Source organism: Haliotis cracherodii, unplaced genomic scaffold (assembly GCF_022045235.1).
Source record: "Haliotis cracherodii isolate W230 unplaced genomic scaffold, xgHalCrac1.p SCAF_14, whole genome shotgun sequence".
NCBI classification, from domain to species: Eukaryota; Metazoa; Mollusca; class Gastropoda; order Lepetellida; family Haliotidae; genus Haliotis; species Haliotis cracherodii.
The window spans coordinates 24,182,973-24,197,805 of record NW_027266269.1 but is presented as its reverse complement, the minus strand read 5'-3'; the positions used below and the strand labels follow the sequence as shown (position 1 = coordinate 24,197,805).

At 41.5% G+C, this 14,833-nt stretch overlaps 1 protein-coding gene across 1 annotated transcript; it reads right to left on the bottom strand.

Annotated features, from left to right (window-relative positions):
* Positions 1–907: 907 nt before the first annotated feature.
* LOC139461127 (superkiller complex protein 8-like) lies at positions 908–13,220 on the bottom strand. The gene is made up of 11 exons (XM_071242673.1): positions 13,135–13,220; positions 11,428–11,455; positions 10,591–10,696; positions 9,577–9,662; positions 8,693–8,779; positions 7,387–7,535; positions 6,129–6,222; positions 5,119–5,212; positions 4,856–4,948; positions 3,115–3,193; positions 908–2,524 (listed from the first exon to the last, which is right to left on the bottom strand). Exons 1-11 carry the CDS (start codon positions 13,141–13,143, stop codon positions 2,435–2,437), a joined length of 915 nt encoding a protein of 304 aa, XP_071098774.1. The 5' UTR covers positions 13,144–13,220; the 3' UTR covers positions 908–2,434.
* Positions 13,221–14,833: the final 1,613 nt, after the last annotated feature.

Below are 14,833 nucleotides of genomic sequence, written 5' to 3'. Positions count from 1 at the left end.
CGGTAATCGAACCCGGGGGGTGACGCGCTAAGGCTTTAACCACTAGGCTACCTGTGATGGAGTATATTGATCAGAGATGTGGTCATGTTAATGAAGACAGGATAGGCTTAAGGATTTCAGAATCTTAACAATGTTAAATTTGTATTGGAGAATAAGGATAGTTATTTTTTCAAGAATTTTCGGGGACCATTAATTTTTTTCAATAACATCCCAGGACCCTAAAGAAAATCAAATGGTCGGTCACCCTGATTAAGTACTGTAAACCTTAGATCCTCAATGGAAAAAGAGTAAGTTTGCCTGATGTGCCTCTATAAATGACAACATCATAAATACAAACGTGATCAGACACTTGCCATTCACATCACCATGACCTTTCCAATAATCCTTTTTTTAATGTTTAATGAAGTTTATGTCACAACATAGCTTCATGTTTTTTATGTGGTTTTGAGGGCATGGGCAGCACTACGCAGGTCAGAAACCTGTGATTGTGGGGTTCAAATCCAAGTGATAACATACACACTTTAACCACAAATGATAATCAACAGGTGGGAGTATGTCTTGTGAATGTAAATACCCAGTTTAATGACACATGCAATCATACTTTTTGAAAAATAATAACCACGAACGTTCATGTGACTTTGACATTTAGCTTCTTCACTGCATGTGTCAAACACTACTTTTGTGTGACCTTGACATTTGACATAATTGAAATTGACATTTAATGTGGTAGGATTTCTTAAGAAAGTGTTAAACATAAAACGTGTCACTTGCCTTGTAAGTGTGTTTGTATATATATCTGCAGCTAACGGACCAGGGCAAGATTTGCCTCAGCTGCCGATTAGGGGAATGATAACATAATACAAGAACATATCTAATGTAAAATATATTTATTTACATTAATATTTACAGTTGACGTTACAATGAAAGCAGTGCTTGTTTCATGACAATTCTTGCATTATTTACACACACCACACGACCTTTCTCTCAAGGAAGTTGCTGATCTCATTCTCTTTTAGGGCCTTGTTATCAGTAGAAAAGTCAGCTCAACCCAGCCATTCAATTACTCATACCGTATTCGACGTAAAAAGCGCCCCGCTCTAATAAGTGCCCATGGTGACATTTGCTAAGATATTGGCTTGTGAACAACTCAATTAGCATCCCTTCCGATTGATCAATGTACACAAGACTTATTTATTCACTTATAATAGACACTTGTGTTATATGCACCCTTAATTATAGGCAATAAATTCTGGAAAAAAATATATGTCGTACATTAACATTTTAGGCTTTCAGCATAAATATATTTCACGAAATATATCTTTCAACTCTGTTTTTTTCACCAAAATAATATTCTAATAAGAGCCCCCTATTTCTAATTTTGAGAGTGCCCTGGGCACTTATTACGTCGAAAATAATAACTATATTTTCATGAAAAGGGCATTTTTTCATTCCCATTTTCACAGAAAATTGCTGCGGACTTCGGGCCAAATAAAGCCCTGTGAGCAGGTCCAGATAAATCGGTGAGCAACAATGCAATCCATAGAATTTCGATAAAAGTGGAATGACAGGCAACAATCAAGGCACCGAGTCCACTTGATCTATATAGTTGCCTTGTACAACAAGCTTAGGTTACTGGCGACCAATTCTAACCCGGAATGATTTGATTGAACTAGACAAGAAGAAGCACTGTATCTCCACTGTGGCTGTTTGATCAAACTTGTGAAACATCTCCGGTGTGAACTGTTTCAGCACATTGTACCAGCATCAATAGTTAACATATAGGCCTGGGACTTGTTCCACAAAGCAATCTTAGTTCTAAGATTATCAATAGTCTTGTTTGAGTGTGGGTCTAAGATCATCGTAGAGACTACCATCAGTCTTTGTTTGAATGTTGGAGCTACGATCATCGTAGTGACAATCATACGTCTTTGTAATAGTACGACAGCTATGATCATCGTAGCGACTACCATGTCTTTGTTTGAGTATGAAAGCTACAATCATCGTAGTGACGACCATACATCTTTGTAATAATACGACAGCTACGATCATAGTAGCGACTACCATCAGTCATTGTTTGAGTATGAAAGCTACAATCATCGTAATGACGATCATACGTCTTTGTAATAGTACGACAGCTTGGATCATCATAATGACCATCATAAATCTTTGTTACAGTATTGGAAGCTACGATCATCGTAGCGCAACAAATGCTTTGTGGAACCGCCCCAGAATACATCCCCATCTTCTGGTGAAATGACCACTTCGGCACTCCTTTCAGTTTTTCTGCTTCTTCCAATACTACAACCCTGCAATGGGAAGTACTTGGAGTTGAAGAAAGTGTCACAGCTGGTGTCCGATCCATTTGTCTTTCAGACAATAAAATGTTCAAATAATTCAGAAGTACTGGCTTAGTCAGTATCAGTCACTGCAGGTCTCAGAGAGGGCAGTCGTAGATATGTATTGCCTTATCGTCGGAGACTGACACAATCTTGGAACCATTACTGTTGTAGGTGGCGCTCCATACCTGAAATAACATGGGAGAAATCATCTTGTGAGTGATTGAGTATTGTTTTAAACCGCTTTTAGCAATATTCCAGCAAATTCACGGCGGGGAACACCAGATATGGGCTTCACACATTGTACCCATGTCGGGAATCAAACCCGGGTCTTCAGCGTGATGAGCGAACGCTTTAACCATTTGGCTACCCGACTGCCCCAAATCATCTTGTGACTTGGAGGGGATTTGTAACACTGTGCTAAATCATTAGTCCTGTGACTTACTTGGAGCATCATGAGTCGTGAACTGGGCCCACTTGCACAAAGCGATCTTAGCGCTAAGATGACCGTAACTCCCATACTTTAACACAGTCTTACGATAATCTTAGCCCTGAGATCACTTTGTGCAAGTGGGTCCTGGAGACAGTTTTTAATGTTCCGAATGTTTTACATATCAAATGGCTGTGAAATGTTGTTTGTTAGATAAAAAGACACCAGCGCCCCATTCCAAAAAGCAATCACAGCACTACGACGATCTTAAGCCTATGTTAAGTATGACAGCTACGATCACCTTAGCGCAAAGATCGCTTTGTGGAACCAGCAACTGTTTACACATACCTGGTCAGAGTGCTCATAGAACGTGTGGACACACTGCCGAGTGCCAGCATTCCAGATCTTCACTGTTTTATCAGATGACCTGGAAGAGAAGCAGAGCCATTACAGATCAAGGGGGCAGCAGTGCAGCAGGGACACCCAGCAAGTCTTCTTGGGAAACTTTCAGCAGCTCACATTATGATTTTCAACAGCAGATTAAAGTCCACATTGCTTTACAAAATTTATACAAAATTGAGTCGGATAATTCAAGCATTTTCGAGGCTCCTTCCCCAAACTTTCGCCATTCAAATTTGGTCCCTCAATTTTTCTATCAGATGCAAAATCTACTTGAAGCCATGTATAATGAGAAGGGAGATAACTTTATTGTAACTGTGTGTGTGTGTGTGTGTGTGTAAAATAACCCATTATTTTCCTCTGGGACAAAATGGGCGTTATCTTACATTGAGACAAAGTCGGTGTTATCTTACCCTGAGACAAAGTGAGTGTTACTTTACCTTCAGACAAAGTCGGTGTTATCTTACCCTGAGACAAAGTGGTATCTTACCCTCAGACAAAGTGGGTGTTATCTTACCCTGAGACAAAGTGTTATCTTACCCTCAGACAAAACAGGTGTTATCTAACCCTGAGACAAAGTGGGCGTTTGAGACAAAGTGAGTGTTACTTTACCCTACTCTACCCTGAGACAAAATGGGTGTTAGCCTTCTATGAGACAGTTGGTGTTATCTTACCCTGAGACAAAGTGGTTGTTATTCTACCCTTAGAGAAAGTCGGTGTTATCCTATTCTTAGATAAAGTCGGTGTTATCTTACCCTCAGACAAAGTCAGTGCTACTTTACCCTACTCTACCCTGAGACATAATGGGTGTTATCCTTCTGTGAGACAGTTGGTGTTATCTTACCCTGAGACAAAGTGGTTGTTATTCTACCCTTAGAGAAAGTGGGTGTTATCTTATTCTTAGACAAAGTGGGTGTTATCTTACCCTGAGAAAAGTGTTATCTTATCCAAAGACAAAGTCAGTGTTATGTGACTGTAAGACAGTTGGTGTTATCTTACCCTGAGACAAAGTGGTTGTTATCCTACTATGAGACAGTTGGTGTTATCTTACCCTGAGACAAGGTTGGTGTTATCTTATTCTTAGATAAAGTTGGTGTTATCCTACCCATAGACAAAGTCAGTGTTATCTGACTCTAAGACAGTTGCTGTTATCTTACCCTGAGACAAAACAGGTGTTATCTTACCCTGAGACAAAGTGGGTCTTATCTTACCCTGAGACAAAGTGGGTGTTATCTTACATTGAGACAAAGAGGGTGTTATCTTACCCTGAGACAAAGTGGGTGTTATCTTACCGAGACAAATTGGGTGTTATCTTACCGAGACAAAGTGGGCGTTTTCTTACCGAGACAAAAGTGGGCGTTATCTTACCCTGAGACAAATGGGTGTTATTTTACCTGAGACAACGAGGGTGTTATCTTACCCTGAGACAAAGCGGGTGTTATCATACCCTGAGACAAAGTGAGTGTTATCTTACCCTGAGACAAAGAGGGTGTTATCTTACCCTGAGACAAAGTGGGTGTTATCTTACCCTGAGACAAAGAGGGTGGTATCTTACCCTGAGACAAAGCGGGTGTTATCATACCCTGAGACAACGAGGGTGTTATCTTACCCTGAGACAAAGCGGGTGTTATCATACCCTGAGACAAAGTGAGTGTTATCTTACCCTGAGACAAAGAGGGTGTTATCTTACCCTGAGACAAAGTGGGTGTTATCTGGACAGAAGGAGACACTGAGCACCCAGTCTCCGTGGCCAGACAGGGTTCCTGCTAGGTTGGCATGTTGGCTGGAAGAAGAAAGGATAAAGTCAATATTTTCAAGGGATTACACAGAAAGAATAAACAAATGCAATTTCAAATGTATTTGTGATGAAGATCACGCAAGAGAAGGAGGGTGTATAAAGATGATGTCACCCAAGCGGTATCTCCTGTGTATAATAATTCACTGTATACTTACACATCATATATCTTGATATTTCCATCATCTGATGCAGTGACCAGGAGCTGGGAGTCGGGAGAGAAGCACAGTGACCGGATAGGCATAGCGTGACCTGAAACAGACCAATATGTCACTGATTGTCGACACTTCATGGCTTGTGTATATTCACTACGTTTCTTTATAACCCGTGATTACATGTTCCCCTTTGGCAGTATAGAAGTGAGGTATTTGAAGTGAAGACGATCTGATCGATAGTCAAGATCTATATTGTGATAAAGCGGGTCTCAGTTTAATCACATGAGCAGCACCTTCATTAAAAACATGAAAGATATAGGAAAGATCGGGTCTTCCTGGGTGTTTTACATACACAATGCTGAGTGTTACCAGCAATAGCATATTGAGGACCTATTTTATACCTGGATCAATTCTAACCCTGGATTGAGTGAGTGAGTTGGGTTTAACGCCGCTTTTAACAGTATTCCAGTTATATCAAGGCTTGTCAGCTTAATGTGGTAGAAAAGCCCCAAGTGATGCAGGTCCCAGACGTTTACCACTTCGGTGAAACCCACGAGCACGGGTATGGTGCTGACAAACCTAGAAACATAATCTGGGCGAACCGGGATTCGAACCTACAATCATAGGTTTCTGGCGTGCCCAAGGGACGCAACTCTGCACAGCGAATTGCGTCACCTTAGATGATTGGGCCACCGTGCCCCCTCTAACCCTGGAACCATGGACCCCTGTATTTACATATGCAATACTGAGCGTGATTGAAATTACAAACAATTGTTCCATGCCATTGGGGTACATTGACATGCCATCAAGCCAGTCACCACACACCTTACCACCTTGGTACATTGGCTGTTTGGTACCAATCATGATCCAGGATCCCAACGGGGTGAATCAATGAACAAATATTGCCTAACAACATATCAGCAAATTTACAGCTATTTATGCAACCCATCTCAGTGAATTAACTTGAGAATTTGAACTGCTTCACAAGAGAGACATGTAAGCCTCAGTATTACCTTCTAGTGTGTGGATGAGTTTTCCTGTTGTGATGTCAAAGATGTTCACAATACCATCTAAGGCTCCTGATGCTATGAATCTACCATCAGGGCTCTGAAAAATGTATCAAACTACTGAACATCTCGCACAAAACAAGAGAGGATGAAACAAATTCTTAATTCTAAAGTCATTTTGGACTAAATACATGACATAATATCAACAGCTTGGACTTCACCCCAGTGCTCCTCTTGTGGACCCTTGAACATCTGGGTAGGAATAGGTTTTTTCGTAAGAGGCGACTATGTTTGTCGTAAGATGCAACTAATGGGACCGGATGGTCAGGCTCGCTGGTTTCTGCATGTCATCATATCCCAAGGGACCTATTCTAAACCTGGATCAATGGACTTTTGTATTTAAATATGCTTTTGTTTGCTTGTTGTTTAACATCGCACTCAGCAGCAATATTCCTACAGTATGATGACGGTCTGTAAATAATCGGGCCGGGTCAGACAATCCAGTGATTGATAAATGAGCATCGATATAAGCAACTGGGATTCGTGACATGCATCATCCAAGTCAATGAGCCTGACCACCCAAAGCCCCTCTTACGACAAGCATTGGCTGCTATTCTAGTGAGTGAGTGAGTGAGTTGGGTTTAACGCCACTTTTAACAATATTCCAGTCATATCTAGTCATGGTCTAGTGGTAGAGCGTCCACCCCAGAGAGCAGAGGTCCGGGGTTTGATCCCCGGATGCGTCATACCAAAAGACCATAAAAAGATAGTACCTGTCTGGTGCTCGACATTACGGGGCTAAAACAACGACTGGTCTGAGTGGGGTATTCATGTTAAACTGCGGCATGGTATCTCAGTGGGCTAGCACTATAAATCGGCATCAGTCCGGACTAGTACAAGCAGACACACACACGTGCATGCACGTCGCTTTATAAGTGCAATAATCTTGGTCGGACATTAAACCCCATTTCATCTAGTCCTACAATTTCACAAAACAATGCACAGCTGTCAAAATTTGTAATGGAAATTCTGAGCAGCCCTCAGGAGCTGTAGAGACTTAGTCAAGTGATTTTTCTATCGATACGTTTTGTTGACCAGATGGTATATTTTCATCCAATCATAAACGGTATTGCTTTGATTTGTAGTTAAGGTTTGTCCACCATTTTTGTTGATTTGACTTGTTGACTTTGCCAATGACTTATTACATTTGTTTGGTCGAAGTCAATGACCTATATATTTTTTTGTGTCTAAATCACTGACTTACATATGCAATGCTGAGTGTGAATTTGCACCTGGTGTCCAGCGATGTCTCTTTCCTGCCTGAGTCCACACCAAACAGGTTGATCTTGCCCGTGTGGCTGCCAGAAGCTATAAATCTGTTGTCTGGGGAGAGGGCCACCGTCCACGCATCCACTGCATACAACAGGAAATGGATAATGAGCATACTACTGGGACACCCATGTTTTACCTTACCTAATGCAACACAGTGCTATTGGTCAGCGTCAGATAAGATTTGGTTGGTTGGTTTGTTGTTTAAAGCCGCACTCAGCTATATGACAGTGGTCTGTAAATAATCGAGTCTGGACAATCCAGTGATTAATATCATGAGCATCGATCCACGCAATTGGGATCGATGACATGCATCTACCAAGTCAGCAAGTCTGACCACCCGATCCCATTAGTTGCCTTTTACGACAAGCAGAGTCGCCTTTCACGGCAAGCATAGGTTGCTGAAGACCTATTTTACCACGGATCTTCACGGGTCTAATACAACAGTAAATGGATGACCATACTATTGGGAAATGGTTCAAATATTACGATCTTTCATGTGAAAATGCAACCGATAACTGATTAATGATTATGGATGAGAGTGAGTCAGTGAGTATGGTTTTACGCAGCTTTTAGCAATATTCTAGCAATATCACAGCGGGGAACACCAGAAATGGGCTTCACACATTGTACCCATGTTGGGAATCTTCGGCGTGAGTGAGTTGTGTTTAACGCCGCTTTTATCAGTATTCCAGTCATATCATGGCGTGTCATCATAAAGTTCACTGCACGTTTCGTTTTTGTTTCGATTTTAAATATTTTTGTGCATTGTGTTTAAGTATTTGGATTTTTATATGTTTTTGAAAATGGAAATAATAACAAAATGTGCGGCAGACTTCATGATGATAAAAGACTATTAATTTTTTTTTAGTCTAATGTTGGAGGAAAGACCCAAATGATTTAAACGTTTTAGACGTTTACCACTTCAGTGAAACCCAGGAACACTGGTACGGTGGTGACAAACCTAGAACCATAATTGGGGCAAATCAGGATTCGAACCCACAATCATAAGTTTTGGCGTGCCCAAGGGACGCAACTCTGCACTGCGAATTGCGGCGCCTTAGGCGACTGGGACACCCGTGGCCCCTCTTCTGTGTGACAAGCGAACGCTTTAACCACTAGGCTACCGCACCGCCCCTCATGGATGAGAAGAGAAAAAGCATACAGTTGGCTCGTGATAAATATTCATCCACATTGCATGGCATCCATACACCTGCTTAGAGTGCCATTTATTCACCCACCTGGCCCAGCATCGATGCCCTTGGCTAGTTTGCCTGACTCCAGGTCCCATACCTTCATGTGGCCATCAAGACTGCTGGAAGCCGCCACTAGCCACAGTTCAGGAAAACATTCTTACGTCTGTCGGGATAGTTACTGAGTTAGTTTAATGCCACTTTCAACAGTATTTCATTTATATCACAGCATGTTGAAAAATCAAGGCCAATCTGTAGTTACCAGCACAGCCAAGGGATGCAACTCTGCACAGCGAATCACAGCACCCCTCGGTAACCTATGCCTGTTTGCGGTGATCATGGAGGAGAACAGAAAAATCATACATTTCACACTATTTTTCTCCTCAGCATTCAGTTTTTGTTTGTTGCGTTGTTGTTTAATGCACCTATCAATATTCCAGACAGGGGGCTGTAAATGATCCAATCTGGACCAGACACCAGTGATTGACATTCATGTTGTGAACAACGATCCACACAGTCAGTGTACGATGACATGCACATGATGCAAGCAGGCAAATCACCTGATCCCTTCATCCCCGGAGTTGACTCTTACAACAATGTGAGGACAGTTCCTATCCAGGATCTCTGCTGGGTGCCTAAAGTTAGTATCATAGCAGCTGTCTTCAAAGTCAGAGGCTTTATAAAGGACATCTTACGCTTTACAAGAATATCATTATCTACATAATGAATAGGAAATATTATATTATAGTAATCATGGTAATGGAAAGTTTTACAGACACTAGAAGACATAAGCCTAGCTTTAAGATAGACTTACAACAGTCGTAGTGACAAGATCAATTCGTGGAATCTGGCATTGGGGCAGAATATCACCCCCTAAAAGCGCCCCGATAAGTCCCTGATGTTATGTAGGTAACCATGGCAACTAAGGATACATGTACCGCCTGGACTGATGTCGACCGACAGGACTCCGAGCTGATGTCCCTCCAGGGTGTGTCGCAGCTCCAGTTTGTCATCCGACCTGGGGGAATGAATAGGGTGAATCAGTGGGGTTTAGCACACCTTGGAACACTATCCCGGTAATATAACTGTGTATGTTTTGTTTTTTTGTTCCTTAACGTCGCACTCAGCAATATTCTAGCCATATGATGACAGTCTGTAAACAATCAAGTCTGGACCACACAATCAAGGGAGCCTGACCACCTCATCACGTTATCGCCTCTTACGGCAAGCATAGTCACCTTTTACAAGTATAGTCTCCTTTTACGGCAGACATGGGTTAATGAAGACCTATTCTAACCTGAATCCCTGGAGTGCATAGAAGCTATCTGTTTCGTGTGTAGTAAGAAATATCAAAATTGTTTTTATTGCATGGAAAGCAGCTATGGAAGTGTCAAGGACATTCTCAGTCTGTGTCAAAACAGTGTGATTTCAGTCCACTCACTCTACTTCTCTCTATCTACAAATGAACCTGTGATGATCCAGATAAGAATAAGTTTTCAGCAACCAAGTCAGCGAGTCTGACCACCCGATCCCGTTAGCCGCCTCCTACAATAAGCATAGTCGCCTTTTCGGCAAGCATGGGTTGCTGAAGATCTATTCTATCCCAGATCATCATAGGTCGACAATCCAGTGATCGACATCGCAGAGATAGACATATCCAACTAGTCCGCAGCTTATTTTGGACTAGTGCTGTGTGGAAAATAATTGGCTTTGGGAAGAAATCAACTAATCCCTCAAGACTGCCACAAGACTTGGACTAACGGGCCGTGTTCATCCCTGTATCATGAGCATCCTTCTACGCAACTGGAATACAATGACATCCATCAATCAAGTCGACAAGCCTGACCACCCAATCCCGTAAGTCGCCTCTTATGACAAGCAGGGATGACTGAAGACCCTTTAACCCTTTATGCATGGTTGAGAAACAAAGCCGAGAAAATGCTTACCACTTCCACACTTTGACAGTGTCATCCAGGGATCCTGTAACAATGTTTTCAGTGCCATCCCGCTCGCTCCGGCCCCAGGCACAGCTCCATATGCTGTCTTCATGGGCTACAAACAAACACAGCATCAGGTACAGCAGCTCACCTTTATCACATAACATTGTGGTATGAGTGAGTGAGTGAGTTGGGTTTAATGCCGCTTTTAACATTATTCCAGTTATATCACGGTGTGTCAGCTTAATCATGCATGTTAATGGGGAGGAAAGCCCAAAGTGATGCAGGTCTAAGACGTTTACCACTTCGGTGAAACCCACGAGCACGGGTATGGTGCTGACAAACCTAGAAAGATAATTGGGGCAAACCGGGATTCGAACCCACAATCATGGGTTTTTGGTGTGCCCAAGGGACGCAGCTCTGCACAGCGAATTGCGGCGCCTTAGACGACTGGGCCACCTGTGCCCCACATTGTGGTATGAAGCGTGAGTGAGTATGGTTTTACACCGCTTTTATCAATATTCCAGTAATATCACAGTGGGGGACACCAGAAATGGGCTTCACACATTGTACCCACGTGGGGAATAAAACCCGGATCTTCGGCATGACGAGCAAATGCTTTAACCACTAGGCAAACCCGACCACCCCACTGTTGGTTAGAAATGTATTACCAATGTTATGATAATCATCAAATTTATCATAAAAGTGATTCGTGAACAGAGATTGTTTATTGTTGATTAATCAGTAATTATCATGATAATCACCATCTTTAAATATATGACTAAGGGACTTATTCACACATTCGAAGATACATGTAGATGACAAAATATAAAACACATGACATACCTTGTTCTTGTTTGAATATGATTGAGTACTGAAATAGAAAGGAGAAAAGTGCAGTAAACGTACACATGCATTTTTGACAAATTTCAATATTTCATAAATGTTTTAAAAAAATGTCTGCTCTGGTTTTCCATCTTCAATCAAAATACGCATACATTTACAACATTACAACTAAAACAGAAAACAACTCAATCTTTATGCATGTAAGTTATTTAACCATTTAATTAAAAAAAAACGTAATATCCCTTACCAAACTGACAAAACAAACTCAGAAAATGAATCAAGGAAAGAAAGGGGAACATCGACTGAGACATTGTATATATGTACAGTATTCAAAACAAAAGGGAGTTGTTGAGATCATCTTTGACATTTGAATCTTGGAAAGTGATTACACATTTTAATTGAAAACATGTTTAATCCGATTAATGTTTAATGTTTCAAATCATAGCCTATATATTTTCATTGAGTACAGATTCACCGTTTTGGGTATGAGTCATCCAGTTGATTAGGTAAGAGTGGGTATGAATTATCTAACATTTGGGTATGAGTCCGCAAATAAAGCTTGGGTACGGATCCGTGGGTAGAGACTGTTCAGTTCTAACCAGAACTACAACATGAACCGGTTTCGGTCTCAAGAATATTGTTGGTTGGTTGGTTTGTTGTTTAACGCCGCATTCAGCAATATTCCAGCTATATAACGTCAGTCTGTAAATAATCGAGTCTGGACCAGTCAATCAAGTGATTATTATCACAAGCATCGTCCTGATTATGATTCAGTATGCGTCAGCACCATGCCTGTGCTCTTGGCTTTCCTCAAAGTGGTAAAGAACACATCGAGATTCCTCCCACATAGAGCTGACACAGTGATGTGAATGATATAACGTCCAAACCTCAGTGTTTGTTTGTTGTTTAGCGCCGCACTCAGCAATATTCCAGCTGTATGACAGTGGTCTGTAAATAATCGAGTCTGGACCAGAAAATCCAGTGATTGACATCATGAGAATCAATCCGAGCATTTGGGATCGATGACATGCATCAACCAAGTCAGCGAGCCTGACCACCCGATCCTGTTAGTCGCCTCTTATGACAAGCATAGTCGCCTTTTACAGCAAGCATGGGTTCCTGAAGACCTATTCTACCCCGTATCTTCAAGAATATGGTCTTGTCCGACGTTTTAGGTACAGGGTACAGTTCTGTATTCTGTTTTTTGGTTAGGGTATTTATGTATGCGGAAAAGTACCTGGAGTATTTATTTGTAGCAGATCTACTCGTGCGGACAACGACACCTTTAGACATAAAAATCTCTCCCCTCAACACCATCGCTTCGTGTCGTCACAGCTGGAATATATTGCTGAGTGCGGCGTTAAACAAGACACCAACCAACCCATCGCTTCGTGACAGCAATAAGCGCCGATTGCTTCCATAACAGGATTGACAAGTGCGTAAATACATAAATAATGTATTGAGGTGCACAAGAAATGTCCACGAGCAGAAATTCCAGAACATCTCTGGCAGAAGGCACAAATATTGCAGCCTAGATCTATTCCTTTGACCGAGTACAAGTAACGAACGTCCCACTCAGGCCACTGCACTTTTTTATGAAGGCCTACAGCAAGAACTAAGAATGCATCCACTAGGACGATGATAAATATGTGACAATCCAAAGATATTACTGAACAAATACAATGTGTCGCACTGAGCAATTCTCACCATACTCATCTTGGCGTTTTATAGTGAAACCTTCGAACTTAGCGTTGTTGTCACTGTCGCGTTGGAAAGGCACCTGTCCGGCGCGGAATAACTGTAAACTATGTTAAATGAAAATACGGAATAGGCTTGTATTTTAAAACCTATATTTTCTGTATTACACAAAATAGTGAACGGATATATGTCAGTATTGGTGATACAAATATGTTAGAAATGTAATTGAGGAACATCCAAAGAATAATTAGGCAACAGACCACTTGTACTAAATATATTTTCGTTTCTCTTTGCCGATCGTCAATTCGTATTATCTGGGATACTTATCCCGAATAAACGAGATTGAAAAAATTGTGAATTATGCTGCTTTTAGGATTAAAATATATTTGCTTATTGCACAAGATGTTATATTTTAAATTCATTAGTCACGAAGGTAATCTAGGGGGGAGGGAAGTACAATTACCCGTCGTCCATCCACAGAAACAAAATGGCGTCCTTGGATGTCAACAAATAACAACACGACAGGCGCAGTTGGTTTTATTCAGAGATCGTATGTATCCGTTGAACAATAAGGTTTTGATTTTATAGACTTGAACTGATTCTATATAGAACCATGTTTGGCCCCATTGTTTTAGTTTTTCATTGAACCTGTGAATGTTATTTCTGCTGGAAGCGAGCAACTGGCGAGATCCCTGACATGTCGGGACATAGCAGTCTATATGCAGTTGCCTCATCTCTAGGCGCATTGTGGCTGTAAATGCCGGTGCATCACAGCACACACACTCCAGCCCAAATTGACCTCTTGACTGAATGATTCCAAAGATTACTTTACCAAATAAACCTAAGAGGAAGCAGCCTCGATAACCGAGGATACACATGTGTGATAGGCCTGTAGGCCTATGTGTAAGAGCGCAGGAATAAGTAGTCCTGCACCATGACCGTGGAATATATTTATTTTATGAAAAAATAATAATCTAGAAATGCATACAAAAGCAAGTCTAGCCAGCTCAAGCTAGCTAAATCAGCATAGGGAATTTTTTTTATTTTTAGAGTCAAGAAGGATATTGTGTAATATAAGATTTCAGAGACTAAATGTTAGTCTAAGGAATAAGTAACCTTTCGTCTTCGTCATGTTCGTCTACGGGTTTGTTGTTATTATTAGTTACATGTTCCTGTGGTATGAGGGATGAGACTTTTTCTGTCTCTCTGTCTTTGGGACCGACATGTATCAATTCATGTCTGGCTTTATACATGCAAGTATCGTGATATGTATCAGATACAGTTGGTGTATCATCCCAGCCCAACGCTTCCCCAGTGCAGCCATATATAACACTGTAGTGCAAATTGGTTCAGATTGACCTGTCACTTATCACACAGACTGCCTTGTGGTCTAGTTGTAGAGCGTCCGCCTCGAGAGCGGAAGGTCCGTGGTTTGATCCCTGGCCTCGTCATACCAAAAGACGCTAAAAGATGGTACTTGTTGTTACCCTGTCTAGCGCTCGGCATCTAGAGGCTAAAACAAGGACTGGTCAGCTCGGAGTCTAGTGGGGTATTCATGTTAATTTGCGGCATGGTATCTCAGTGAGCTAGCACTATGAATCAGCATCAGTCAGGACTAGTACAAGCAGCCTCACACATACATCCTAGTGATTAGAGCATTCGCACGTCACGCTGAAGACCCGGGTTCGATTCTCCACATGGGTACAAT

Bases quoted from the DNA above. Each gene is read 5' to 3' on its own strand.
- LOC139461127 (XM_071242673.1), bottom strand. The intron at 6,223-7,386 runs GTAAGTCAGTGA...TACATTTTTCAG, and splicing joins TCACACTCAGCATTGCATAT to AGCCCTGATGGTAGATTCAT. The intron at 5,213-6,128 runs GTAATACTGAGG...GGTCTGTTTCAG, and splicing joins ACTCATCCACACACTAGAAG to GTCACGCTATGCCTATCCGG.